General features: G+C 37.4%; 4 protein-coding genes across 7 annotated transcripts; 2 read left to right on the top strand and 2 right to left on the bottom strand.

Moving 5' to 3' along the window:
* The first annotated feature begins 243 nt into the window (after positions 1 to 243).
* nostrin (nitric oxide synthase trafficking) lies at positions 244 to 5,736 on the top strand. Of its 3 annotated transcripts, none has more exons than XM_063887528.1 (16): positions 244 to 397; positions 567 to 652; positions 756 to 839; positions 1,012 to 1,074; positions 1,163 to 1,244; positions 1,338 to 1,400; positions 2,247 to 2,345; positions 2,438 to 2,563; positions 3,067 to 3,165; positions 3,245 to 3,370; positions 3,815 to 3,923; positions 4,080 to 4,168; positions 4,272 to 4,397; positions 4,908 to 5,130; positions 5,213 to 5,305; positions 5,382 to 5,736. In XM_063887528.1, exons 1-16 carry the CDS (start codon positions 302 to 304, stop codon positions 5,516 to 5,518), a joined length of 1,701 nt encoding a protein of 566 aa, XP_063743598.1. In that variant the 5' UTR covers positions 244 to 301; the 3' UTR covers positions 5,519 to 5,736. The 3 variants fall into 3 exon arrangements, with proteins under 3 accessions (XP_063743598.1, XP_063743599.1, XP_063743600.1); XM_063887530.1 differs by having other exon boundaries at positions 361 to 397; positions 761 to 839; XM_063887529.1 differs by lacking the exons at positions 3,067 to 3,165; positions 3,245 to 3,370.
* Positions 5,737 to 6,107: 371 nt separating this feature from the next.
* spc25 (SPC25 component of NDC80 kinetochore complex) lies at positions 6,108 to 10,064 on the bottom strand. 2 transcript variants are annotated; one of them, XM_063887531.1, is made up of 7 exons: positions 9,939 to 10,064; positions 8,620 to 8,779; positions 8,309 to 8,374; positions 7,895 to 8,041; positions 7,654 to 7,779; positions 7,389 to 7,487; positions 6,108 to 6,402 (listed from the first exon to the last, which is right to left on the bottom strand). In XM_063887531.1, exons 2-7 carry the CDS (start codon positions 8,768 to 8,770, stop codon positions 6,278 to 6,280), a joined length of 714 nt encoding a protein of 237 aa, XP_063743601.1. In that variant the 5' UTR covers positions 8,771 to 8,779; positions 9,939 to 10,064; the 3' UTR covers positions 6,108 to 6,277. The 2 variants fall into 2 exon arrangements, with proteins under 2 accessions (XP_063743601.1, XP_063743603.1); XM_063887533.1 differs by lacking the exon at positions 9,939 to 10,064 and adding an exon at positions 9,715 to 9,859.
* A 1,245-nt stretch (positions 10,065 to 11,309) lies between these two features.
* On the bottom strand, positions 11,310 to 19,310 carry abcb11a (ATP-binding cassette, sub-family B (MDR/TAP), member 11a). The gene is made up of 27 exons (XM_063887994.1): positions 19,268 to 19,310; positions 19,151 to 19,166; positions 19,012 to 19,060; positions 18,378 to 18,619; positions 18,220 to 18,304; positions 17,974 to 18,107; positions 17,709 to 17,880; positions 16,890 to 17,014; positions 16,611 to 16,785; positions 16,397 to 16,510; positions 16,195 to 16,305; positions 15,986 to 16,111; positions 15,687 to 15,890; positions 15,420 to 15,590; positions 15,128 to 15,317; positions 14,857 to 14,923; positions 14,668 to 14,764; positions 14,419 to 14,583; positions 14,214 to 14,318; positions 13,727 to 13,888; positions 13,413 to 13,616; positions 13,076 to 13,317; positions 12,834 to 12,990; positions 12,540 to 12,737; positions 12,242 to 12,448; positions 11,679 to 11,825; positions 11,310 to 11,544 (listed from the first exon to the last, which is right to left on the bottom strand). Exons 1-27 carry the CDS (start codon positions 19,308 to 19,310, stop codon positions 11,344 to 11,346), a joined length of 3,909 nt encoding a protein of 1,302 aa, XP_063744064.1. The 3' UTR covers positions 11,310 to 11,343.
* Positions 19,311 to 23,011: 3,701 nt separating this feature from the next.
* On the top strand, positions 23,012 to 27,145 carry dhrs9 (dehydrogenase/reductase (SDR family) member 9). The gene is made up of 6 exons (XM_063887324.1): positions 23,012 to 23,167; positions 23,260 to 23,688; positions 25,191 to 25,508; positions 25,851 to 26,109; positions 26,201 to 26,364; positions 26,785 to 27,145. The coding sequence occupies exons 2-6, from the start codon at positions 23,670 to 23,672 to the stop codon at positions 27,003 to 27,005; spliced, it is 981 nt and encodes a 326-aa protein (XP_063743394.1). The 5' UTR covers positions 23,012 to 23,167; positions 23,260 to 23,669; the 3' UTR covers positions 27,006 to 27,145.
* The last annotated feature ends 67 nt before the right edge of the window (positions 27,146 to 27,212 follow it).

The raw sequence follows: 27,212 nt of genomic DNA on the forward strand, positions 1-27,212 counted from the left end.
TGCTGCTCACTGGCTGCCAAATAAATATTGTTTCTGCTGGTTTATGATAAGGCTACCAGGGTGGCTCATATTACCAACATTTATTGCTGCTTGTTACAAGGCCAGTGTACTTCTATTCAACATGACGAAATAAGAGCAAGAATGGGCCTTTGTTTTGTGTTTATATCTTTTGCTTTATTTATATGTGCAGCACACTGACTTGACATCCTGCTTGAGTTTACATTTGTAGTTTCTTTTTTTTTCCCTCTCACTGGAATTTTCCTCTGTCTAAAGCTCTGACAAATGCTCAGGTGATTTCCGCATGAGTTACTTTTGGAGGAGGGTTGTCAAAGTTCCCGGTCCAAAGTCAACAAACTGTGAAAGACTTAAGATGAAGGACCCTATCAGCACCTGCTCGGTAAGTATATCTTTTAAAAGTCCTGGTTACCTCTAAAATCCACTGGATTTGAAATAGGATTTTAATGTGTATTTAATTTACAAATGAGTTTGTTTGGTTTTGAACTCAGTTGATTCAGTCCATTTTTGCTATATAGCACCATATCACAGAGGCTTGTTCTGTCTTTCAGTATAACAAACTCTATCAAAATGTGAAACGGTTTTCAAAAACTGGAGAGTACTTCTGCAGAGAGCTTATGACAGTTTTCCAGCAAAGGTAGGTTCAGTACAGTTATGGACTTCAGATTAACTTGTAAAGACGACAGGAGTTACTGTTTGACTCAGCTATTGTCACTTGCTGCAACCCTTTATTGTTTTAGGGCAGAGCTGGAACTTACTTATGCCAAAGGACTACAAAAACTTGCCGGCAAACTCATCAGAGCTTCCAAAGGAATGTCAAACAAGTAAGGAGCATATTTGAAATGGTTCTGTCTTTTTTTCTATTTTGTGTTTAACATGACCTCTTCCTGATATTGTCGAGCATGCGCCTAGCAAGGTAGATTTGATCAAAACACAAACAGATGACAGGTTAATGATTCTACAACTCTAACCTTTTCATGCTGGTTCCCCGCTCAGTTCCACATACAGTGCCTGGTTTCATGTGTCAGATGAGATGTACTCGAGAGCAGATGCCCACAGGTATTTTTCAACCCAATTTCACTTCACAACCATGTCTGCCCACAGATCAAACCAAAGATTTGAGTCAAACGCAGTGTGTTCATTTCAGGTCACTAGGAAATGCATTTCAGCAAGAAGCAATTCTGGAAATACGACAAGTCTTAGACGAGCATAATAAGAGGAAGAGGCCTGTATGGAAAATATTCTGCATTTTTGTATCATTAAATCTGTCTTTGCAAGCTCTCAGTCATATTGTGTTTATAACCCTTTCTGTGCTTTCATAGCTTGACACTGCAATTGAAAGAACTGGGAAACTTTTTACTGCCAACTGGAGTGAACAACTTAAGGTAAGGAAAACTATTTTTGTAATATATATATATATAGAAGAAATATGCATTAGCTATGATGGAGCTGCTTTATAGACCATTGTTAACATCATGCTGATCCATAAATGGTCAACCCATAAAAGTGTTTTGCGTGCTATTATGTTATGGTAGACTCTATAGTAAAGCCTTTACCGTAATTTTTATGAATGCTTGATTCCTGCATAATGCATCCAAATGCTTGCACAATGTATTACTGATGTGATCAGTATAAATAATGCATTATAATGTAAATGTTATAAGCCATCAAAAGTAGGATCACAAATTCAAGGATTATAACAGTTTCTTCTCTGTCAAAAGGTCATGGTTATAAAGTAAAACATCTTGGTTCTGTTATGAAAGTATAAACAACCATAACCAACTCTTTGTTCCCCTTGAGCTGACAGAACAACACCATAATGACTTTAAAACGGATCATGCATAATGGGTTATCAAATGAGTGACCGCAATGATATGATGTATTATATAAAAAACAACAATTGGTTGTTGCTATGACCGGATATCATAAGGTTGATAGCAATTGTTAAATTGAAGTATGACTGTATTATAATGGATTATGTAACTTTTACAGATGACGGGTCTCTACAAAGCTTTACTGTTATGTTGGAAAACAATGTGAACTTTTATGTCATTTGAATGTATTTAAAATGTGTAGTGCATTAATCAAAAACTTCAAATATCAATTTAATATAGAAATGAAGAAAAACAATATTCGACATTTTAGAGTTTCTTTAAAGAGATCAACCCTGCTTTTACATGGTGTAGAAAACTGCTTATTCAATGTTTTCCTATGCCGCTGTTCTGAGACAGATAAAGAAGAAATTGGTTGGACTAACAAGAGAGCACGAGGCTCTGTTCAACTTCGTTGAGAACAACAAACAAATCAGCACAGAAAAAGAAAAACAAAAGGTTAGTTTTATGGCTTTTCTCCACTACATACAGTACATTATAATTCCCTCACATGGTTTGCTAAAAGAATCTTCCCCTGTTCTTGTCTACAGATGCTGAACAGGCTGACTAAATCGGCAGAGATGCAGGCGCGGGTGGATGATGAGTACTTTAATATCAACATGGAGGGTCATCAGATGAGGCTCAAGTGGGAAAACACACTGAAAAACTGCCACCAGGTTTGGAAAACATGCTCTCCTGCTTCTGATTCTGTAGGCATTTAGCTGTTCTCCTTATCAAGAGTGGCTTTTTCCAAGTGAACAGATAGGGTCAATTCTTGTTTAAGGACACCTCATTTTTGACAAGAGTTGAAGCAGTGATCTTTTTGCCGCAGGAAATTCTCTACAAGCATTAGGTCAGCCAATTATGTAGGTATGCCAAATAGCTGCTTAGTGTCTTCTGCATCTTATTTCCTTCTGTTTCTCTGACGTACACACATTTTATTAGCATGCAACAAAAAACAGCAGCCTTCGGTTACTGTACACTCATTCCACTCAGTATGACCTTGTTTTCCTCAGTGGTTTTATTCATGGTTTACCTCGGGTTTAGATGGTCTTCATTCAATTGGAGTTCATATGTTGGGATATTACATTCTAAAGAGAATAAATGACAAGGACAATACTCAATAGAGATTGAATGTGCTGCACCAAAAGCATCACAATGGTATTATCTGCTTTTTCAGATCTTGCAGGAGCTGGAGAAACAGCGAATTGAAGTTCTCTGCAACATATTGAATAGATACAAACTCCACATGTCCAGTTTTGGGCAAACCCTCACACACGTAAGGCAGCCCTGACCTCCATCCTGCTCATAAGTATGCAGTTAATCCCTAATTTAATGTTATAATTTATATATTCCAGGGCCAAAAAAAGATAGAACAGACAGTGCAAAGGGTGGACATGGACAAAGACATACAAACCCTGGTGGTGGAAAACAGCATCACTGCTGAAGATCACAAAACAGAGTTTCTGGTGACTGATTATTTCGTAAGTGTGTTTTTCGTTTGCTTTGAGAAAGCTGGTATGCCAGTCAGACTCATTCAGTGACCCACCCATTTCAAAGACACACTCAAGTCACCTCTGCAGGGCGTCTCTTTTTGACAGGGGCACGCAAGCATCAGACATAAAGAAGTATTTATTGTTGCGTGACAGGCCCTAACATAAAGGCAGTTTCTTTTAAGTGTGCTCCAATGTATATGTTCTGCTTTTGGTTACATTTTTTCATGTTTAAATTTCTAATTATGTAGTTGTTAGGTCGTGCTAAGGTCTTTGAAAATATGAACAACATCCCAATGTGGTTAACCTGCTTTAGTGGAAGGTTATATAACTGTGCAGGCAATAGCGTGTTTTAAAAATACTAACAGCACAATCACATTGATAGATTTTACCCAAGACCATCGTAGTTACTGATCTCTGTTCTGGATGCATCAGGAGGAGGACAGCAAGTCACTGATGGCCAAAGATCGAAGAAAAGAAGCCATCAAACTCAAAGTCCAGCGTCTGGAGGACAGTATTGTAAAGACAAAGAAAGACCGCGAAGGCAAGTTTGGTGCATTACTCAATAAATAGTGCATTTAAATGACACAATATAACCTAATGGATGTCTATTATAAATCAACTCACTGGTTTAAAATGCACAGTACCATGTGGGGTCATTCATTAAGTCTCTAAGTCTCCCTCGACATTGTTGTTGCAGGGATTGAAAAACTGATGAGGACCTATTCTGCAAATCCATCTTTCTCAAACCAAAAGAACCTCGAGGAGACTGAGCAGCAGATTGACGAGGTAAACAGTGTGTGTCATGGAGGAAGGGATAGTGATGTGTACAGATGGACATTTTCTTCAAATTGACTACTACCATCCACTAATGTCATATTATTGCTTGTAGAGTACTTTAAAACTGGATCTCCTCGAGGCCACTCACGGCAAACTCTCTGCATCACTGTGTGAGTTAGAGGGCAAGGCCAAGTCCTTTCATCGATTTAGTGACAGCATCGTGAAATGGAAAGACAAGGTAAGACATGCATCATCTTCAGAACATGAGGTATGTTCTATGGTAGTGGTTTAGGGGGTTTCTAATTGTAATGTCACTGGTATGAAGGCTCAAAACTAAAGGGGAAAACATGACCTTTAGGCTTTCCATAACATATTTAAGAGGTGTTTCTGGCATTAATAGCAGACCAATTATAATGGCTTTTCTTGGATTAAAGAATAGTGTGAAATGTTTCATTTGAAGCAGCCTTTTAGTAGTTGTGTTATAATTGTTTAGTTAAGGAACTGCGTAGGTGACTTAAATGGTGACATTTTAACAGACATTACAAAAGGTGATTCCCAAACCTTTTAGGTGCATGAATTCCACTTAAAAAAATGAATGGAGTGTAAAACTATTAATTACACAACATGGATGTTTTGTTAAAACATTGTAATCCTGGGATTTCCAGTGTTAAGGCGAGTGTTTGTACAGCATACAACCACTATTTGAGACCCTCGTCATTTTTTAACAGACACTATTTGTCTGTTTAAGGACTGTGAGCACAGCGTTCTTCAACTGACTCGTCCAGTCAAGCTCAGGAGGTCTGTCTTCAGATCCCGACAATCCCTGAGAGCTTCCATCATTTACAAAGGGCCAGCTCAGTTTGAGACACAGCCGTCTGTGGACCAAGTCACTTCCACAACACAGGAGGCTGCAGACTGTGACAGCACTGTTAATGGAGCCCTGCCTCACACCAGTGATGACAAAGAACAAGGTAAGACATTTTTCAGAGCAACACAGATTTATTTACTCTTCAGCAAATTTTAAAAGCAATTACAAATATTAACATTAAACAGGTCTAATAACACCAGAGCTGTGCAGCATAGGAAAATGCAAGGCTCTGTACAACTACACACCTGAACAGGATGATGAATTGACCCTGAATGAGGGTAAGTAACAACTTAAGTGCAGAAAATTCAAAATCAAGAGGGGTTTATAAAATTATGAAATGTTTTTTTGTCACAGGAGATCTTCTAGACATTTATGGAAAGGAAGAGAATGGTTGGTGGTTTGGCAAACTTGATGAGAAGACAGGTCATTTCCCATCAACTTACGTTGAGGAGCTGCCTGTGTTAAGTTGCGTCAAATCATCGGATGCCTGACACAACAACTATTATTAAAAAACACCATGAATCAAAAACACCCCAAATCAAACCTTGAAGAAAGGATTCACTTCTGCACTGCTAAAAATGTAATGAAGGACTCGTACCAAATAAAACTACAAGTTCTGTTTGTTCTGACTGATTATGTTCAGTGTACAGCACTATACTACTGTATATAGTAGAATGTATAATAAAAAAAGCATTCACTTCTAAACATTCCTTTATACTTTTGGTCTCTGGTCTACATGGGAGTTATTTTGTTATGCTGTAATGATTCATTCTGAGAATTTAAACACCTAAATAATTATTTTCACCATTAGTTATGGCACATTGTGTACAGGTGAACTTAACGATAGTGAAGGTTTGATAAATGTTTTATTTAGATTAATATGATTAAGTAAAAGTGAAGCAAGGGAGAGTTAATACAAGTAGAATTATCCCCATCTACTTATAAATGAAAGCTGCTTACTTAATATATGTGAATGATAAATGTTTAAGATTTACATAGATGATTCCACTAAAACGTCCATGCTCAATGATGAAACAAGACATTTGTGCACGGACATTAACACCAGTATTTATGCAGTAAGAAGTTTTAATATAGCTTTTTAATTGTGACCCGAAGAAATGAATATCAAACCCCTATTAGGCAAAGCAGTTGAAGTCTTGTTAGCAGATCTGTATTGTAGATACAGACTGAAATCTTTGCTCAACATTAGTCCACATTGCATGGTATATCTTTCTGCCATCTCTCAAATCTTAGCAGCGTGCCAGAGAAATAAACTCCTTTCTGACGTTTGCCAGAAATGTTGGTAACTTATTGGTCTTCTGAAGCTGGCTTTGCAGGACTGGCAAACACTCGAGCGCGGGGTCACTTGACACAACTGTAGAAATAGAAGACTTTATTAGAGAAGACCTCAACAATGGTTGTTACATGATAAAACTGTTGTTATATTTTAAGTTTATTATCAATCATTCATCATTATTATTACTGTTATTAATAATAAATCCCCACGAAAAGACAGAACCAGCAGTGCATTAATCCACCTCCTTACGTTTTTACTTATATACTCTGTCTGTTGTACTCACCCGTGTCCGTAACTTCCTACTGAAAACTAAATGTTTTAAAACGGATCTCAAATATATTTCTATTATGAATGATTTCATAGAAACCAGCTGGGAAAGTATTTTTTAAGCAAACGGAAGTAAAGACTGCATTTGAAGGCAACTATCTTTAGTTGTGGATTAATACAAATTTGGTGGTGCAGAAGAAGAACAATATACCCTTAATCTCTGAGCTCAGAATGTTTATATATTATAGGTTTATATATGTTGACACAAAGCTAGGGTACTGCCTGACTCACTGCTGCTGTTTTCCTCCGAGTCTAGGGATTGAACACACTTTGTGGGGGATAATAAAGCTCTGTGTTTTGTTATGATGGCGTGAATACGGAGGCAGCTTTTATCCAGCGGGAGTCCTTAAATGCTCAGAAGGATCGCACACTTTAGATATCCTGCCCGACAAAATAACTTAAGGGCCAGGCACAGATCTGAATGAAGTCTGAGGGGGTTTCCAGCTGACGCGTCATAGCACATGCAGCGTGCAGATGGGCCTTTTTCCTTTTTCGACTAAATCGGCAAATGAAAAATTAATCAACGGATATTTTTTTTGCTGACTATGCACAGCCTTATGCAACAGTGTGGCACATTTACATGTTTTAATATGTTTTGGAGAACAATTGAGGTAATGGAATTAGCTGAATGAGGCATTGGCTCAAATATTTTTTTTCATATGGGATCGATGAGAATAAGACAAAATAGAATGTTGTCAGTATACTTTTCTTATACACAGAATGCATGTTTTACTTACCCTGGTATGATCCGTCTTGATTGATGCCCAATGTGATAATGTAGGCGCTGTTCAGATCTGAAGGCTTGATATTCCGGAAAACAAACTGCAGCTTTTCACCTTTACAAAGACAACAAACATACTCTGTTATGTTCTGAAGAGTGACTGCCACTGAAGACAGCCAAGGTATTACCTGACACAAGCTACAATTACTGGTATGTGTAATTATTGATGAATAATAGAAGCAGGACAGATATTGATAATTGAAATGGCACATTTGGCTTACCTTTAACCAGTTGTGTTTTGCCAGAGATTGTTCGTATCTCCATCCCCAAATGATCCTGAAAGACCCCTCTGGCTTTCTGGAGATTCTTCAGTCTGACTTTGTTTGCCTTATGTTGAGACAGAATTACTGGAAGGAAAAAAGTAAATGGTTCAGTTACTAAAATGACCTTGTGCTAAAAATGCAAATCAAGTTATAAGATCTACAGCATACATTTATTTTCTTTCTTTAACTATAAACTTACACTCTTTTCTCTTGACTTGTTCTTCTTTAAGTTTATCTATCTTCGGGATGATGTCTTCTTTCTGCATCTCCTTCTGCTCAATCTCAAATATCCTTTCAGAAACGGCATGCGTTTTCGCTTTTAATGATGCTCTTGTTTGTACAATGTCTGGGGGACAAACATTGCATCAGTCAAAGTAAGTTTTCATCACAACACTGTAGCCCTTAAAGCTGCATTGCAAAATATTGCCATGGTGTGCTTCGGAAAATGAAGAATTATTCAATCACATAAAACAGTTGAAGCACTATAACAAAAATAACACTGGCGTGGGCCAATATTGATCATTTCTACAATGTTATCATCATATAAAACACACAGGTTGGACTGAATGTGAGCCACATAAGAAATGCTTTGTGGCTTAATGCAACGACTCACCTCTTTTGAATGTTTGTATTGTGTCAAACAGCATCTCATCATCCTTACACTTTTTTAAACACGTATCTACAAAAGTGGAAAAATATACTTTAAGGGTCAGCTTAATGTCATTTTATTGTTAGAGGCAATTTTAAAGTTGAAACGTATCGTTTACAGCATGGAGTGCAATTAATCCTGACTACAAATATCAATTTGATATAACATCAAATAAATATCAATTTGATATTTGTTTTCAATAAAAACCCAGGAACAGTTATTATTGGCAGGGCAACAACTAATGGAGATGCCAATAAACAAGATATCAGACATACCTAGTGCAGACTTCACAAACTCTCTGTGGGACTGGCACAACTCTGTAGTCTGGTCAACGATCTCCCCAAATGCCTTCAGCTGTGTGTTGTGGATCTTCTCCATTTCCATGGTGAAGCCCTTACTCATGTTTGGATCATTAATGGACTCCATGATCACAATCTGCAACAAAAAAAAACAGCAAACAGCATAATGCTAACTATTTGCACGTAAAGTAACACAATGATTATAAACTGCACATTTTTAAAGGATATGTAATATTACTTGAATATTTGGCTGTCAACAAAATCTCCTTCTGGGTAATAATAATAAGGTTAAAACTAAAGCTGAGAACTAAGTCCCAAATGGACCAGTGATATATAGGTGGAATAAGTACTCAGATCTTTTACTTAAGTAAAATTAGAAGTACCAGAGTGTAGGAATACTCTGTTACAAATAAAGGTCCTGTCTTCAAAATGTTACTTAAGTAAAAGTTTTAAAAAATATTAGCATTACAAAATACTCAACTACCAAAAGTAAAAGTATCGGACCAGATCTGTCCATTTCAGAATGATATTATATGTTTTGATGTATTAATGTGTTTATCAAAGCTGGTAAAGGTGCAGCTGGTTTTAATGACTGTATACTGCAGGGTAACTTGTGAATTTACTCCAGGTGGAACTAAAGTCTGATTTAAGGGCTGATTATAGTTCACATCATTAATCCAAATCTGAAAAGTAACTAAAAGAATGGTGTAAATATAGTGTGGTAAAAGTACACGATTTACCTCTGAATGTTAGTGTAGGAGAAGTACAAATGAGCAGAACATTTAAATACTCAAGTCAATTGTATGGTTGTAAACAGAACGGCTAAAAGTAAATAAAAACAAAGAACAGAATCCAACTGAGATGCAATGTCAACTAATCCATCTATCTGACGGAACGGTACTTTACATATATTTTTGATGCAAATACTTGTGTACTTTTTCTTGAGACACATTTTGAATGCAGGACTTTTACTTGTAACAGAGTATTATTACACTCCGGTACTTCTACTTTCAATCAAGTAAAAAATCGGAGTACTTCTTCCCCCTATGCACTTAGGTAGCGTTGACTTACTCGTAGTTACGATGTGCCCGTAACTCATTTATAAATAACCGATAATACCTTAAACTGTTTGAGGGGTTAACGTTCAAGTATCAGCATAACCGGAAGACTAACGTTAGCTGGGAAACATTAGCGGTTAGTGAGCTTCCGTTGGTTAACTTGCCTACACAGAAGAGAGAGAAAACACTAGTTGACTAATTACTAAGGGTGTATTTAGTGTCAGTGGCGTTACTCACATGTTCAGCAGAAGATACCCCTTGTTTAGGCTACTGAACCAGTCGTTATTTTTTAAAATTCGCGCTGAGCATACAGGAGGAGGCGGGACTCAGAACCGGAAGTACCGTCCATCTTCCGGTGTTATTTTCCTTCCGTTTTCAAATATGCAAAAAAACAAATAACAATTTTTTGTTGTTTGCAATTTGGTTTCCTGAAACAAATATGTGGATACAGTATGAATTAATTATTTTCTGCTTAACATTTAAATAAAGCCAGAAGAATTTCACATAATGCATCATTTATGTCTTTATTGTGATTTTACACCACCTGCTGGTAAAACTGGGGAAGTTCAGGAGGGTCAAAACTACCAAACAAACACTTTAAAATATTGTAAAGCTATACATTGTTTTTGCTAATAGGTAGATATCTGCTCTTACAATAATTACTGTGGGTTTAAATGGAGAGAAACATAGAGCAGGTATATGTGGGCACATGTTATTGCTACATTCACAGAGAAGGGAATTTTAATTAAGCTGAAGAGATCCAGTGAGCGACTTGGGGTACAACTCCGAATCACTTTATTTAATTCACAATGGGGTCAAATTAACATCTTGCTGTTGTGTCCAAAGTTCCGTTGAAATACGATCCCAGGTGCAGATATAAAGTTGACTTTGCTTCTGATTGTGTTTTGAAAGGTGCAGAAGAAGAAGCCCGGTCACACAGAAAGGGAACCTCAGGTGGCTTGTATCAACAGCAGTGGGTTCCTATTTTTATGTGTTTGCACCTTCAGAGCTACTACAGAGAATACCACAACTTTCTCAACTCAAGGTCAACTGTGGGAGACCCTCATATAATATTTTTCAGTATATTTCCCCCTTTGGTTCCATCTCAGCCATAATGTGAAAACCAGTATGAGACTCTTATTGGTGACTGGTTCCATCTAATTTCCAGATGATAAGCCAACAGAGGATAATATTGTTATTCAGGTAACTTCTGATGTGTATTTTAGTCAACAAAAATTATTGTATTCTATGTTTAAATATGTTATGTATCTTATTCAACTTTGCGTTCTGGTTTACTTCAAAAAAATGCTTTGGAGCTGCAGTTGGAATAAAATGACGCTACACAGATTAGAACTTTTAAACATTAACCTGGATTAGCACTTTATGATGCTATAACAGAACCATTTTCTTTTTGTATAAATATATCTTGTTTAATAATATAAAGTAATTCCCCCTTTAAAGGAACTACTTGTAAACAAAACAATAACATTACATATTTCAATTTTTTTTACATAATCACTCAAACTAATTGCACAACATTTATATTCTATACATGCCGAATGAAAAAAAGTCTTTATTTTATCATTAAAATGTACTATAACACCCATTCAAAATAATTGTCATCATATGCTTATCAGTATGTCTAGCTGATAGGAGCACCTGTTGTGACGAGATCATAATAAGCGCCCTTCTTGGCCATGAGTTTATCATGTGTGCCTTGTTCTATCACGGCACCATTAGACATCACTGCTATGATGTCTGCAGACTGGATAGTAGACAGTCGGTGAGCGATCACGATGCAGGTTCGTCCTTTTCTCGCCTCATCGAGGGCAGACTGCACAACCTGTATGAAAACAGAGCTTGGTCAGAAACCCTCACTCAAGTACGTGAAGATTTATATCATAAAAATAAATACTCATACAAGATACCACCCTGCCTTGTGTCCTTGCGTTAAGAGTGTGTTTAGAATTGCGTTACCTGTTCACTCTCTGTGTCCAGGGCAGATGTAGCTTCATCAAGTAGCAGGATCTTTGGGTGTCTGACAATGGCCCGGGCTATGGCGATGCGTTGTTTTTGTCCTCTGGAAAGCTGGGAGCCCTGGGTACCAACCTGAGTCTCATATTTCTTAAGATTTGTATGTGTTGAGAAAAAGTGGAGGGAGCAAAAGGTCACAAAGTAAACAATTTTGTAAAAATGTAAAACTAACATAAATTGGTTTCTATAATAAAACTTTTTTAATAACATGGCTTTTCTAGTTTGATGACACATCCGACAAAGTCACAAAATACAAGTACGGCATGCACTTTTCAGAATGGTGTGACAGTTGGGATTAAAATGGATATATTGTGCTCCTAAATTCCATACTTGAACATGTTTACATGCTTCAATGTTATAAAAAAAATGCAGCCTATACATTTTTTCATACTGTCTGTCTGAATATGTCTCCACCTTCTGTCCTGAACGCTCCGTTTAAGCACCCATCTTACAGTACCAGACTATAACCAGGATGTTAAGTTGTTTTGTTAAGTGTTTCCACTTACATCTGGTAGCGTCATCACAAAGTCATGAAGATAGGCTTTCTTAGCAGCCTCAACAATCTCTTCCATGCTGACACTGCATTTGTTATTTCCGTACTGAATATTCTCCGCTATGCTGCAGCCAAACAAAACCGGCTCCTGGGACACTATACCAATCTGGGATCTTAGGAAGGGCACGTTGACATTGTGAGATGGGCGGCCATCAATCAACTGAAAATAAAAGATGACATAATTAGGAGCTTGGTATGGATTAAACTCATTTTGTGATTAATAAAATGAAAGTCTAAAATAGTTTTCATACCACATGCCCTTGATCAGGGTCATAAAACCTTTCCAACAGTTGAACACTGGTGCTTTTTCCACAGCCGCTGCTCCCAACAAACGCCAAAGTCTGACCAGGCTTCACAGACACAACCAGGCCGTTCAGCACTTGGACATCTGGTCGAGTTGGATAGGTGAAGTTGCAATTAAGAAACTGTATTTCACCTCTGAAGTTATCCTAAATATGAAGAAATAGGATTAATCATCTGAAGTTAAAATCACAACATGGCTTGCAATTATGATTGATTCTGCCTTCATTTCTGAATTCACCAACCCATTTCTCTCCAACTGCATGGCTTGTGCTGATTTTAGGAATTCTGTCCAATAGTTTGAAAAACTGAGCAGCAGCTATTTTGGCCTTGGCGTAGTCTGGAGTGAAGGAGGAAGCTTTGCCCATTGCTGTCCCACTCATTACGACAGCCAGAATCACTCTGGCATCACAAAACACCAAATACGTTTTAACAACGAATCTTCAAAAATACAGATTTTCCATTGAAATAAATTGTTTTTACCAACCTGAAGACATATGTGTACAGTAATCCTTCAGAGCTAACCAGGTAGCCTCCATATCTAAAGGAAGCAGCGTATGCCATGAAGAGGACACACTGGGAGAAACCGAAACAAAGCCCATGGATGTTGGCTTTCTTCATGGCAGATATAAATGGAAGCTCCAGTTTCTGCTCATATGATTCCACAAAAAAGCTCTCTTTGTTTAAGCCTGCAATCGTCCTGATGTTTGAAAGAGCTTCACTGGATACCTGCGCGACAAAGTTACAGTCTTAAACTGTGGCCATTGGTTTCTCAGAGACATGTATAGATCTGTGGGGCTTGATGGCAATGTTCTGGAGCTTACTTGGCCTGCTTCTTCCATGGATTCTTTATCTTCATTTGCAAAACCTGTCAGCATTTTGGCTTGGAAAACTCCAGACAATCCGAGTAGTGGCAGGAAGCACATTATTACCAAAGTTAACTTCCAACTATAGATAAAAGCAATGATGAAAGACGCTCCAATGCAGGTCAACGAGCTTACGATCATGCCGATCTGAGATCCTGTTGCCTGTAGAAGTCACACAAGAAATATGCAAAACAGTACTGGAATTACACCAACAACCATTTACTTTTTGGTGTAATAAGAAATTAGATAAACACCTATAATCCATCACTTACCCCTTGCACCATGGATGCATCAGAGGCCAGTCTAGTGGTCAGAGCTCCAGGGCTGTTTGTTGAATCATCAAAAAAGCCAATCTCCTGTCTCAACATGGCCTGGAAGCCCACTTTTCTCAGACGGCGGGTCAGCAGCTCTCCAGACTTAGCAAAAGAATACCCCTAAAACATTCAATCAGAGTCAATAAATTCAATTGATGCACAATGTTAATGGCCTAGTCATGGAATAATGGAATAAGGGCATCGGCCCTAAACAAACTTTTCTATTTAAGAACACCTGATAAATTCTGATTTTATTATTCACATGAGATGCAAAATGTTGTCTAAACTTCTACAAGAAGTTTATCTCCAGTATGTACAAAACAAAATCTAATATTGTGCATCCCTGGATTATTCTGTTTTGCTTACTCCTATATTAAACAGTAAAGAAAGATATATTGAAATGTAATCTACATTTTTTTATAATGTTGCAAATTCTGAGACAAACCTGTAAGAACTGTGAGAAGAAACTAGCCACAGCCACAATGCAAAACAGAACACATATAGCATTGATTTGTTCCCTCTGTTGGTTCAAGTCGGTGATGGAAAAGGTCTGCAATACAAACATCAGAATTGCCATTTTCGGTTCAGTCAACACCTCAGCTTGTAAAACACAACATAAGCAATTTAAGTTTGTGAAATACAATCCTTACCCCAAGAATTTGACTGAACAGGAGAGCATAAACAGGGGTGACAAAGCCATTGATAGCAGCTCCTATTGAGCCCAGCAGCATGTAGGGCCATTCTGGTTTGTTGTATTTGAGGATACGTGCTACTGGGGCAGGCTCTACATGTTCATATGCAACATCCTCAGATTCCTGTTAAAAATACACATTGGAGATATTAATTTCTACAGCAAGTAAGTGTACAGTTTTATAAGGCATAAAAGGAAATCTCAGTACCTTTTCTGGTATGAACGTGTAGTCTGAGGGGATATTGAGGCTCTCTGATAATGTATGAATTGACAATTTGCTATCAGACCTCAGTCGAACAGATCCCCTAGAGAAGTACATTTAAGAACCTTGATTGTTTTTATTTCATTTCAAATTATTGTGTTTTTTCCCCTGATATTTGAGCTGGATTGACTTTACCTTTGATTTGATGTTCGGCTCAAATCTTTTGGATTAAAGGGATCTTCATGAGCTTCACTGATTGCATCTGACAGAAAAAGAAAACACATGAATTAGGCTTAGGTAAAAGGGATTCTTTGGCTCTTTAACAGACACTTAAAGGCCTTCATCCAATGTGTAGGACTTCCCCCTGTCTCCTGCAGTGCTTTGTGGACACAGGTATGAAAGTGTCCTGCAGAAATACAATAATGATGAGTAGCTTTAATGAATATCAGTCTTAAATAAACTTTACCTTTATTCTTGTTGGATGTGCCTTGGTTCTGCAGGGTGACCAGAGTGAAGTACACACCTTGCCTTTCTAGTAGCTCAGTGTGTGTTCCCCTCTCCACAGCCTGTCCATGCTCAAAACCCATGATGATGTCGGCATTTTTTATCGTGGAAAGACGATGAGCTATAGAAATTGTCGTCCTGCCCATGCGCACCTGCAGATTATAAGAATATCATTCTACAATTTATGATTTTTTGCTGAGGTTAATCGTCAAAGTGAACTCAATTACGTAGACTATAGCCAAAGAGTAACTTACCTTATCCAATGCCTCCTGGACAACAGCCTCACTCTCATTGTCTAAGGCAGATGTGGCCATATCCAGCAGCAGGATTCTGGGGTTTCGGATCAGAGCTCGAGCAATAGCAATCCTCTGTTTCTGTCCTCCACTCATCTGTCCTCCCCCTTCTCCCACCATGGTGTCAAATTTCTGGTGGACGAGCAGCAAGAAGATATTTTTAACTGAACAAGGTCACTTTATAAACTATAGCTCTGCTTCCTTATTTTTAAATATGTGTCAATGTACCTGTGGAAGAGCCATGATAAAATTATAGGCATTAGCTTCTTTTGTCGCCTGGATGATGTCTTCCATGGTTACTCCAGATCGACCAAACTTGATGTTTTCTGCAATGGTTGTAGCAAACAGTGCTGGCTCCTGCTCTACAATACCAATAAGAGATCTGAGCCACTGTGTGTTTAAAGAACGAATGTCATGGCCATCCAAAGTCACCTGAGAACAAAAATAGAAAATGTTACATTGGACTGAAGCCTTAAACCTTTCCACTGGTGTCCTGTGTGTTGGTGCAGATGCTTTCAGATGTATACCATTCCTTTTTTTGGGTCATAAAATCTTTGGAAAAGCTGGATTGTGGTGCTCTTTCCAGATCCACTTGGTCCCACAAAAGCTGTGGTTTCCCCTGCTTTGACCTGCATGCTAAGGTCATTTAAAATCTGAAAAAGTAGAAGCTCATTATAAAGTGAATATTTCAGGGGTGAGAAAAGAATGCAAAGATGTGCAATTGGAAGAAATGTACCTCGACGTCAGGCCGAGACGGGTATGAGAAAGTGACATTATGGAACTCGATGTCACCTTTTACTTTGTCTAACTTGTGACCTTCTTCTGAGAAACAATCCATTTCTGGTTGCTGTGAAAACAAGACACAACATTATATTTATAGGAAATATTCTTCCAATCTAGCTTAAATATGCAAGTCTTAAGTGGAATCTTGATGTTACCCGGTCAATTGTGTCAAAGAAGTTTTTAGCTGAGGCTCGACCTGAAGCAAAGGCCTCCAGGCAGGGAGAAGCCTGGCCCAGGTTCATCGCTGCAGTGAGTACTCCAAAAAACACCTGAGAAATAACAGAAGCCACATAGTGAACCAAAAGTCACACTCTTTAAAATACTTATATCCTATAGTATTACATGTTGAATGCAGTTATTTTGACATACCTGAATAAGAGTACCAGGAGTAAGCTCTTTAGTGTCAATGACCAATTGAGATCCATACCAAAAGGCCAGAGCGTAACAAAAGAAGATGATGCTCCACATGAATCCTTGAAAAATACCTACGATGGCACCCTTTTTCACACCCCAGGACTGAGCCTCCTCGAGGTTTTTGTCATATCTGTAAAATTCACCATTTCAGTTTAATTTCAAATCACAGAGTCATGGATTAGCCTCATGTGCAAAGCATAAAAACTTATGAGGTCTTATAAAATTACAAAATACCTTTCAGTTTCTTTATCCTCCCCACCAAACGCTGCTACCGTCCTGATGGATGTCAGGACCTCGTCAGCCACTGCGCCTGCCTTTGCATAGGAATTGAGCTCTCGCCCGGTCAGCCTAGACACAGCCTTCAGCAACAAGAAAGAAAATCATGCAACACTTTATGTGACACCCAAATCTATAATGCATTATAACATATTTATTATGGATTTACTCTGCATCTGCTTATTGCACTGTAAAATTATAGTCATAAGCACTGAGGTATATTCATAATGCTTATATTATAACAATCATCTTAAGACATTATGAAGCATTTTATGATCACCATTTGTATCATAATACTTTAGAATTGTCATTTACAGAGTGCATAATATTTCCCATAGCTGCAATACATTATCATTTTCTTGATAATGAATTATAATAACAAATCCTGATCATTTACTCTAAGTGGTCGTTGGATGTTTCAAAACTATATAGTTCATTGTTTATCCTAGAATAAATATGATTAAATATAAATTACCAGTAAGTGACCAGCAGTTATAAAGTAGTAAGAAATTATGTATTATGACATTATAATATTATGGTCCTTATAAAGGGCTTTGTAAACTGTTTTGATTATCGAGTGTAAAACTATATTTATAACCTATATAGCTGATGCATTATAAGTATATTAATAATACATGGGCATTATAGAAAGTGTTACCTAAACTCTCCACAACAACTGTACTAAACCTGTTTAAACATTGTGACATATGAGACCAAATACAAAATCAATGTACTTTCATCCAGCAGTAAGAAATCGTTTTGGATTCACAACTTTACCACGGCCATGAGTCCTGCAGCTACACCAATCAGCGGACTCACTGCTATGACAACCATAGTGAGCTTCCATCCACCAATGAATCCCACCATGAAGCCAAACACAAACGCTGAGATCCTCTCAATGAAGGTAGACACCTGGTCAGCGATGGCATTGTTGATCTTGTTGATACCACTGTGAAGGAACATGAACACTATCAGTGAAAAACATTTCCCCAGCTATGCGCTGATAACATCCTGACCTGCAGATAAACAGCAGAAAACTCACTCTGTCATCCTCGTGTTCAGTTCACCCACTGAGTTACAGTCAAACCATCCGATCTCCATTCGCATTACTTTTCTGAAATAAGCCTTTCTCATTCTATCAATTTGTCTTGCGGCTGATGACACCCAGAAGTAAATCTACAGTGAAGAATGAGGGACATCATTTCTTTGACATAACATAGTACACACCATCAAAAGACAAAATGTCTCTTTTCAAGTAAAGCAGAATGTGCCAAGCATCAGTACATACCTGAAAATAACTTGTAAACAAAACTACTACTCCAATTCCAGCATAGTAATATGCAAATATGGTCATCTTTGATTCAATATCCACCCTGCAGAGAGGATAAAATGAGTAACAGCAGCTTTTCATTTTCTTTAACAATAAACTGTTTGCTCAAAACCCACCCACAGTACACAGTGCTGTTTTCAGCTGGTTCATATATGGAGCCATTTTTCCAATAGATAGTGTTGTTGCTGCATTCCTTGCTTGGGTCTTGCAGTGTATCGATCTCGAGCTGGTACTCCACAAATGTGTTTGTCATCTGACCGAATACTACCAGCATGAGAGGCAATGCTGCACCGTGAATGAGGGCACACAAACCCCCCACTACCATCATCACGGTGTCTTTGCCAGTGGCATATCGAAACTGCAAAGAGGAATTTGGGTTTTAAAACTTGTTGTTGGATTGTTATTGTTTTACTGTCTTTCATTTCCAGCCCCATGTTTAATGAACAAATCAAAGATAGGAACAGTACAGTGGTGTGGAGATGTAAGACAAGGACTCTGATCCTTTTCTTAAAGTACCATCAATATTCTATTTTAAGTCAAAATCCTGCAAAAAAAGATGTTTTCAATAAAAGTACATGAGAAGGCAAAATGTACTATTCCTGTAAAATAAATGAATTTAGCTGAAATTATTTTTGGGTAACTTATACAAGATAAAAACACATATAGAAATGATCAAAAATCCAACAATACATCATTTATGTTGAGGTAATCACAGATCACACTGAATATGAGCAAAAATAATGTATTTACCAGCTGAAAGTATCCAACACCCAGAGTCTTTTCTTTTTTCTTCTGATCTCTGTAACACATGGAATTAAAGTCAGCCCCAGGTAAATGTCACAACTGCTGGCATTTTGTGGGATATGTCAAAACTGCATAACAAACTTACCCATTACTGAGGTAACCTACAAAAATAGAGGTACAAATGTATCAAGCTACACGTAGTTGGATAGCCTTTATTATTGTGTGCCATTTATTTTTTTTGGAAGGAAAATAGATCACTTACCACTTTTTTCTTCCCCTTGTTTAGATTTGATCGGTTTCTTCATGTTTGCTGCCCTGACTCAGTCAGGTGTGTCCTCAGAAGGCAGCTGTAAATACAAAATATATAGGCATAGTTTGAATGTTAATCAATGGAATCCATGGTCTGGTGGGATTCAAGAGAACCAGGTTTTATAACACATCTCCCCATTAAGGCCTAACATTCTAGATGTTCTTTTCTTTTTAAGAACTACCGTTTCTTTTTTAGAAAATTGAAAACTTAGAAAAGCATTCAGACATTACTTAGACACACAAATAGTTCAATGGATAATACTAATGTTTTGCTAATGTAACCAATGGGTCCAATGTCATCCATCAGCATCAACAGAAGATGTGAAGAATAATACTCGTTACGGCTTTGAGGGAAAACTAAATATAATATTTTTACCTTGATGAACATAATATTACAATTATTAGACGTCATTTCTGGTCGACCATGAACAAAGAATAGCAATTTAGGGATTAAAAAAGCAAATTGCACTGTACCTGGACTCGTCACTGGTTCCTTCAGAAATCCAGCACCACAACTGAGGCTCATCATAGTAAACCTATGCTTCTCCTTTCCCATTATCTACACCCCCATTAGACTGATAAGAGTAGCGTCAGCATTATGACCCCTACAAATCTTCCTTTGTAAGGTTACATTTAATCACTAAACCAAGTTCATTGACTCTTATTAGAGATATCATTGTATCCTCAATAACAAACCCAGTGGAACTTTTAAAATCTGAATTTAGTAGCATCCTTAGAATTAATGGGTTTACCTATTTCAATACTATGTGAATAGGTTAATGACCATAAAGAGATAGAGAGTAAGTTAATTATTGTCATTAGAATGCATTACTTCTTAAATCTTGTTTATTTACTATATATTTCCAAAGGGTAAATTACCATAGTAGTCAATGGTCTATAGAGAAAAGGGAAATGCTCCCACAAATGTGCAAATCTATCAAGAAATGATCTCTTCATCACATTCCCCCTCTTTAAGATGTAACTATTATATTGAGAATATTTCTAAACAATAAATTAGTTCCATTACTTTTGACCAAACTGTGCAGCTTACTTATTTCCCAGTTAATTATTAGTACACTAAGTATGATTAATAAAATATGTTGTTGACATAAGGTGAAAATCAAAAGGATTTCCAGGAGGTTAATGCCCGCTAGGACAAGAAGTATAGATTTGGAATTTGCTCCTTCTTTACAGCATGTTATTATTCTTAGGTGATTGATATTTCAACAGCAAGGAGGAGGCTCTAGTCAAAGACACACTTTAATAAAAACTCACTTTCAGGTTTTCGCTCAGATCTGACAGTTGTCTGGCATACAAACCTACAACTGTTGTAGAACACAGAGTCAAAAAAAAGTGTATGCAACTATATGAAAAGCCTGAATTAACAAATGTCTTTCTTGAACTCAGGAGGAGTGTACAAAAGTTAAAATTTTTTAGACTGATTTAACATTTTCAGAACTGTAAAGTGTTTTATTGAACATCACAACTCTATTTCATGTCCACAAAAGGGAGCTAATCATTTGAAAGTCTAGGAGATAAACACAAGTGGATATTAAGTCAAAATTAAAGGAGTTAAACAAAAAACAAGCAAGTAATTTTGTATATGTCATCTTTTAAATCTTACAAAAGCACAGTTGCTGGAATCATTAGCAACACCTAAAACATTTGACTCCTGGTTCTTTGATTACTTAAAAATACACATAGTGTTATTAAACATTTAAATAACCAGGCAACTCAAACTTAAAATAAAAAGGATCACTGTCCAAGATGTAAGCAATATTTCAAAATGAGATACACATTTTAAAACATATACAAAATAAATACAAACTATTTCAGATAACATGCCAATATTAAGAAAAAAATACCATTAAAAACATCGAAAACAAACAACATGCACACAAGGGCAAAACACATTAAAATAAAAAACAGTATCACCTACAGTACGGGGTCATATATCCAGGACGGACGATAGGCAACAGGTGTAGCTTGTGAAGCAAGTATAATTTACAATTTAACTAGCCTCCAACCTTTCACAGTATTTAAAATGATCAACTTGAATCAGCCAATCAGCTGACCTCGCTGTAAAATGCAGGTGCTGTAAAATAAAAAATAAAAAAAGGTGACATAACAATATTATGACATAAAAAGACTATTACAGTAATGATGTATACAAACAAATGAATCAAATAAAATACAAAAAGACATGTTAAGACAGAAAACCCCTAAGACCAGTCATTCCCACCCCTACCTCCAGATAGGGCCACATTATGCAGTAACGTCAAAAATGAGAGAGAAGGAGTCAGCTTCTTGCCCAGGCAAATGCATATGTATTTAATATGTTATCAGCCCACAATAGGTTGTTGGATGTTTTCAATGTATTTCCTAAAGCCAGACCAGTAATTATCAAAGAGACGTGGCTTTCTTTTGAGGTTAAACATACTTTTTTCTGACATCATGTATGAGGAGATTTCTTTAAGCCACATGGACACAGGACGAGGTTCTGCACTCTTCCATTAAAGAGCAATGTATTTGCTGCCAGCAATCATGGCCAGTTTGATTAGGCGCACCTTATTCCTTTTGTTAGAAGGGATGTCAAAGATATTGCCTAACAAGGCCAGGTTTGGATGTACAAGGAATCTCGGACCCAGAAATCTCTTTGAGAGTCTTCCATATTGATCCCCAGTAATGTTTTAATTGATTACATTCCCAGAACATGTGAATTAGACTGCCTGTCCCTGTCTTACATCTAGGGCAAAGATCTGCAATTGATTAATTTACTCTATGAATTCTTTCTGGTGTAAAGTAGGTTCTGTGAATAATGTTGAATTGCAAAAGTTTATGTCGGCTGTTCTATGAGAAAGTTAGGGTCTCTTCACATGAGTCCCATTTTAAGTCTTCAAAGGTGCAATTCAGGTCTTGCTCCCACTTGGAGTTGGTCCTATTGTTCAGGGATTTAACTTCTGTAAGGGCCAGGATGCGGTTATAGGTTCAGGACAGGATACCTCTGGGGTGCTTAACACCTTTTAGAACATTGAACATTGATAATGTAGTAATGGCCACCACATTTAACACATTTTGATAGCCAGCCGTCTCTTCAGGTTTGAATCAGGTTTAACCCAATACAACAGTCATAGGGTGTGAGTCTTTCATATTGATCTAAAGAGATGTTAATTAAACTAGTTTCACCTGTAAGAACCACTCCTCTGAAACTCTGGTCACATGGTGAAATATATTTATAATATTTGGCAATACAAAAAAAAGGCAGGATGTTGGACCTGACAATGAACATATGTATATATGTGTATGCCTTACACGATGTAAAGTAATTAAGTAAAACAATTAAGTAAAAATTAATAATATTTTTTATTAAGAACATCTGAACAACCCACAGTTTAACTACAAACAAGTTGGCCAGACAAGTTAAAAACCAAAGAAAGAAAAACTGAACAAGTACAGACCAGGGAGGAGAACAAGGTCAGGAACACGGGGAATCAAGCAATAACAAAATAACACGGGAACATAAACGACAAACCTTAAGAGAAGGAAATACCGGTATGAACACTCACAGGACAAATCACATGACACAAAGCCGGGGAGGGCATGCGAAAACACAAGGGTAGCAGGTGAAAATAATCAGACAATTAAAACCATTTACTATTAATAAGCACGCAAGGAAAAAATACAAGTCAAAACGGGAAACAAAAAGGTTTCTACTTGTAGGTTTTGTACCTGTAGAAATGCATTTGAGTCTGAGAATGTTGGTTTTAATAACAGGAGACACATTGTTTTTCAAGGCAGGTTTCTTTTAATTGAATGTTCTTGAACCATTAATGTTGAAATGAAAGAAAAGCACGTAAGTAAACAGTGTTTAGGAAATTACTATGTTTAAATGCCTGATTTTGAAACAAGGAAATGTATGGTCTGACATTATCATGTGACCCCCAGCAGATGGCACCCTTCAGACATTATTTTACCTGAAAAGAGGGCGGGGGACAGCTTGTGACACCTGAATGTTTCCGGAAGTTGCTTTCAAATGAAATACAAAGGGTATAAAATAAAAATGTTAAATCAAATTCCACCAGTTCAGTGTTTCACCTGGAGATTCACGTCCTTCTGCTCTGCAAAGCGAGACGGATTCATTTACAACGGATAGTCTAAGGTTTTTTTTCGTTAGGCTTTCTCTCAAGGAAAGTTCAACTAGTTAAACCTGAAACAAGAACCAGTTCTGTGAATCTCTGTCCCCATGGGGAAATGTGTTACTATCCGGCTTTTTAAATGACACTAATGGCTACAGAACACAATTTGACAGCCTTTTGATTCAGCGTTTTTAGTGAGATTTTTCAAGCAAAAATACCATGTTCCAGCAAATAAATCGTAAGTATTTGCTTCTTTTCTATCTTGTATGATGGGGTACTGAATGTCATTGAGTTTAGCTTTCTTTCGAGGGAAAAAAATACATTTTGATTAGTAATTTTGATCAAATTCTCTTCTGAATAATCAAGAAAAGTACCGGCAACTCAATCGTTAATTTTGTTGGAGCCTTACTCGTTATCAGTCTTAGTTCTTGCTGTTTTTTTGTTTTGTTTTTTTATTCACATCACGTATTTCCACATCCTTTACATGTTAAAATGTATCGTTACAGTTCAACCATCAGTTTGATCGACAGAAAAGACTGCAACAATTTTAATTATCGAACAATCGTTACATTAATAAGTCACTGTTTTAGTTTTTGTTAAAGCTAAACAACAATTGGTTTTCGTCTTGTCTCCCATAAAGGGGAAATCAATATGTTGGCCTTATAACTGTAAATAAGCCATTTTAAGATCTTAACTTCTGCGCTGACAAAACTGCCTAAGAGTTATTTTACTGCATACTTTTACGTGAAAAACTAAAAGTATTATTAGGCTTGAATTAAAAAAAACAGGTGGAGTCAAGAACTCATCGCACAAAAATGTGAGTCTTTCATAACAGGCATTCCTAAATGCAATGTAACCACCCAACGAGAGAGACAGGTTTCCCCATGTCGTGTTAACTTCTTCCCAGAATGTATGATAATGTTATAAATTCTTATAATGCCATCAGCTTGAACACAATATATCCAGGTTGGCAAATGTAGTGCCTGCTGAAAAGTCCTAATGAAAACCTCAGACTGTTTTATAAGATATGAGAGTTAAAGTTAGTTTAAAAGTAAAGGAGCTGTTGCTTAAATCACAATCTCACTTTCAAGAGAATACAGTAGCGACAATAGCTTTTGATCATATCAACTGTTATCAGCTGATGGAGTTTGCCCATTTGTCATACAATTTAAGATGTTTACATTTCCAAATCATCTGGCTGCCTTGAGGACTTCTCATCCATGTTGGCTTAAACATTTAAATTGAAAAATGTTACATTTAGTCACAACAAGGCCACTCGTTTGCAGCAGTAGATTTGGTGTTGCATCCAAAAACTCCAGGAAAGCAAATAAATGGACTTTGAAGGGAGAATGTGGTCAAACTATTACACAGTAGCTACTGGACTTCAAACTGAGCTCGGAATAAAAAGGCCTAAACATAACTCAAGAAGGCATATCCATCTATCACAACTAAACTCTAAATATTGACTTTTCTGACTTCTGTGAACATTTATTTCATTAAGTGCCAGTAAGCCCTACAGATGAAAACATTGCCATGCCATTAAGATGAAATAAATGTTTTATAGGGAGCTTTACAATGTTCAGACTCCCTTTGTGCCATGTTTAACATATTTTTGTTTTGCACCTCACTATAATTATCTGCCTGGATGTGCACACACTTGCCTCCTCATGTGTAGCAAGTATACATCGATGTCACTCAGGTGTTGTGAGTCATTTTTAACTCTGACCTTCATGTTTTTAGAAAAAAATTACCTATATGTCCTCGGATTGGTGGTTCCATGGTGCATCTATCGCTGGTACAAGGCTAGCAGGAGAGTGACCAAAAAAGAAGAGAAATATGTCTACGTCACCGGCTGTGATTCTGGGTTTGGTAATCTCCTCGCGAGACACCTCGACAAGCAGGGCTTCAATGTGATTGCCGCCTGTTACACTGAGAAGGGTGAGGAAGAGCTGAAGAAGATCACCTCTGACAGACTGGCGACTTTTCACTTGGATGTTGCTGACTCCAAGAGTGTGGAGAAAACCGCAGCTCTGATCAAGACTCTGGTTGGTGAGAAGGGTAAGTGGCTCTAAATGGCTCATTTAATTTCATTACAAGTTCTAATTTCCTTAAACGTTTAGGGTAAATACAGTTAGGTTAACTAAAGCAGCACCAGTAGAGAAGCAGCAATCATTGTTTTTCTTTTATGGCCTAATTCAATTGTCCCCCCTACCCCCCCCATTTTCTTTTTTTATATTGGAAAGTGCTGATAATGTCTACAGCCTGCAAAAATCAATTGAAAACAGATACTAATCCTTTAACCTTGTTAAAATCGACCCTCCAGTTTTTTTCTATGCTACGCTTGTGGGTACCAACTCTCATGGCTTTATGTCTAATCATTATCTTGTTGTATTTCTCCAGGCCTGTGGGCTGTTGTGAACAATGCTGGAATCGCTCTGCCCTCTGGCCCCACTGACTGGCTCACCATAGACGACTACAAGAACATGCTGGCTGTCAACCTGTGCGGGGTGATTGATGTCACCCTGAGCGTCCTCCCTCTCATCAAGAAGGCCAAAGGCAGAGTGGTGAATGTGGCCAGTGTGTTTGGGCGAGTGAGCCCCTTCGGCGGGCCTTACTGCGTGTCCAAGTTCGGAGTTGAGTCCTTCAACGACAGTCTGCGGTAAGAGGAAATGTTACCTTTAATGCTGCACATGCATTGTTATTTTTAAGTGTCTTTTCTAACTTATGGCCCACATCCTTTTGTGTTACAGTCTAAACATGGCACCGTATGGCATTAAGGTAGCATGCATTGAGCCAGGCTTCTTCAAAACAAATGTGACTGATACAGTGGCGATGAAAAAAAACCTGAGGATGCTGTGGGACCGACTACCTCAGGATGTGAAGGACGACTATGGCCCTGATTACTTGCAAGCATGTGAGTCACTCTACCTTTTTTGAACCTGATACGTTTTTTTTTTTATTGCTATAGCTCAACACTTCCTCTATTAATTCACAAACATTGATAAGAGGGTTTGTCAATCTCTCTTAATCTTCACTTTAACATAAGTCATCAACTTTTTCTCTCAACTATTTAACAGTTGAAGACTTTCATTTTAGTATTTTTTGTAGAATAGGCAAAGTTGTTTTTATAAGCCTTATACTTTTATGGTGTATATGTACTTAGGAGGTTAAGAGGGCTATAAAAAAGTAGGTTAAGTGGTATTGAATGGATATAATAAGTGCCAAATTACACATCTTTTTTACTAGAAACATCCTAGGATATTATCAGGACAGGAACTAATTAGAAATGACTATATCTGTAATTTAAAGTGTTTTTATCCTGTTTCTCTTTCAGCTCTTGACATGTTGGAACAAAGGTTTAACATGCTGACTGATGGGAACCTGATGAAGGTGGTGCACTGCATGGAGCACGCCGTCTCCGCTGTTTACCCACAGACTCGCTACTCTGCTGGGTGGGACGCGAAGTTCTTCTGGTTGCCTCTGTCCTACGTGCCAACCAGCATCTCGGATAGGTTTTTCCGGAAAAATGCCCCTCCATTTAAACCAAGAGTATAAGTAGTTTCTGCCAAATAAGTTGTTGGAAAACCGGGCTAATTTAAAGATCTCTTGTCACTTTTATATTTAATGCTATAAATGTTTGTACATGAAGGATTAGACCATTGCAAATATATAAACATTTTCTGTGTAATAACCAATGTTTGACTCTTCATTTTATCTTTTACCCCTGAGAAATTTGCATGCATGCTCTATTGATTACACAAT

Source organism: Eleginops maclovinus, chromosome 7 (assembly GCF_036324505.1).
Source record: "Eleginops maclovinus isolate JMC-PN-2008 ecotype Puerto Natales chromosome 7, JC_Emac_rtc_rv5, whole genome shotgun sequence".
Taxonomy (NCBI): Eukaryota; Metazoa; Chordata; class Actinopteri; order Perciformes; family Eleginopidae; genus Eleginops; species Eleginops maclovinus.

Bases quoted from the DNA above. Each gene is read 5' to 3' on its own strand.
- nostrin (XM_063887528.1), top strand. From the start codon at position 302: ATGAGTTACTTTTGGAGGAGGGTTGTCAAAGTTCCCGGTCCAAAGTCA. The intron at 840-1,011 runs GTAAGGAGCATA...TTCCCCGCTCAG, and splicing joins TCCAAAGGAATGTCAAACAA to TTCCACATACAGTGCCTGGT. The intron at 4,398-4,907 runs GTAAGACATGCA...TGTCTGTTTAAG, and splicing joins TCGTGAAATGGAAAGACAAG to GACTGTGAGCACAGCGTTCT.
- spc25 (XM_063887531.1), bottom strand. From the start codon at position 8,770: ATGGAGTCCATTAATGATCCAAACATGAGTAAGGGCTTCACCATGGAA. The intron at 7,488-7,653 runs GTAAGCCAAATG...GTCTTTGTAAAG, and splicing joins CAAAACACAACTGGTTAAAG to GTGAAAAGCTGCAGTTTGTT. The intron at 6,403-7,388 runs GTAAGTAAAACA...CTATTTCTACAG, and splicing joins TCAAGACGGATCATACCAGG to TTGTGTCAAGTGACCCCGCG.
- abcb11a (XM_063887994.1), bottom strand. From the start codon at position 19,310: ATGAAGAAACCGATCAAATCTAAACAAGGGGAAGAAAAAAGTG. The intron at 15,591-15,686 runs GTACATTGACAC...CTCGTCCACCAG, and splicing joins TTATCATGGCTCTTCCACAG to AAATTTGACACCATGGTGGG. The intron at 11,545-11,678 runs GTAACGCAATTC...GTTTTCATACAG, and splicing joins TGGACACAGAGAGTGAACAG to GTTGTGCAGTCTGCCCTCGA.
- dhrs9 (XM_063887324.1), top strand. The intron at 25,509-25,850 runs GTAAGTGGCTCT...GTATTTCTCCAG, and splicing joins GACTCTGGTTGGTGAGAAGG to GCCTGTGGGCTGTTGTGAAC. The intron at 26,110-26,200 runs GTAAGAGGAAAT...TTTGTGTTACAG, and splicing joins TCCTTCAACGACAGTCTGCG to TCTAAACATGGCACCGTATG.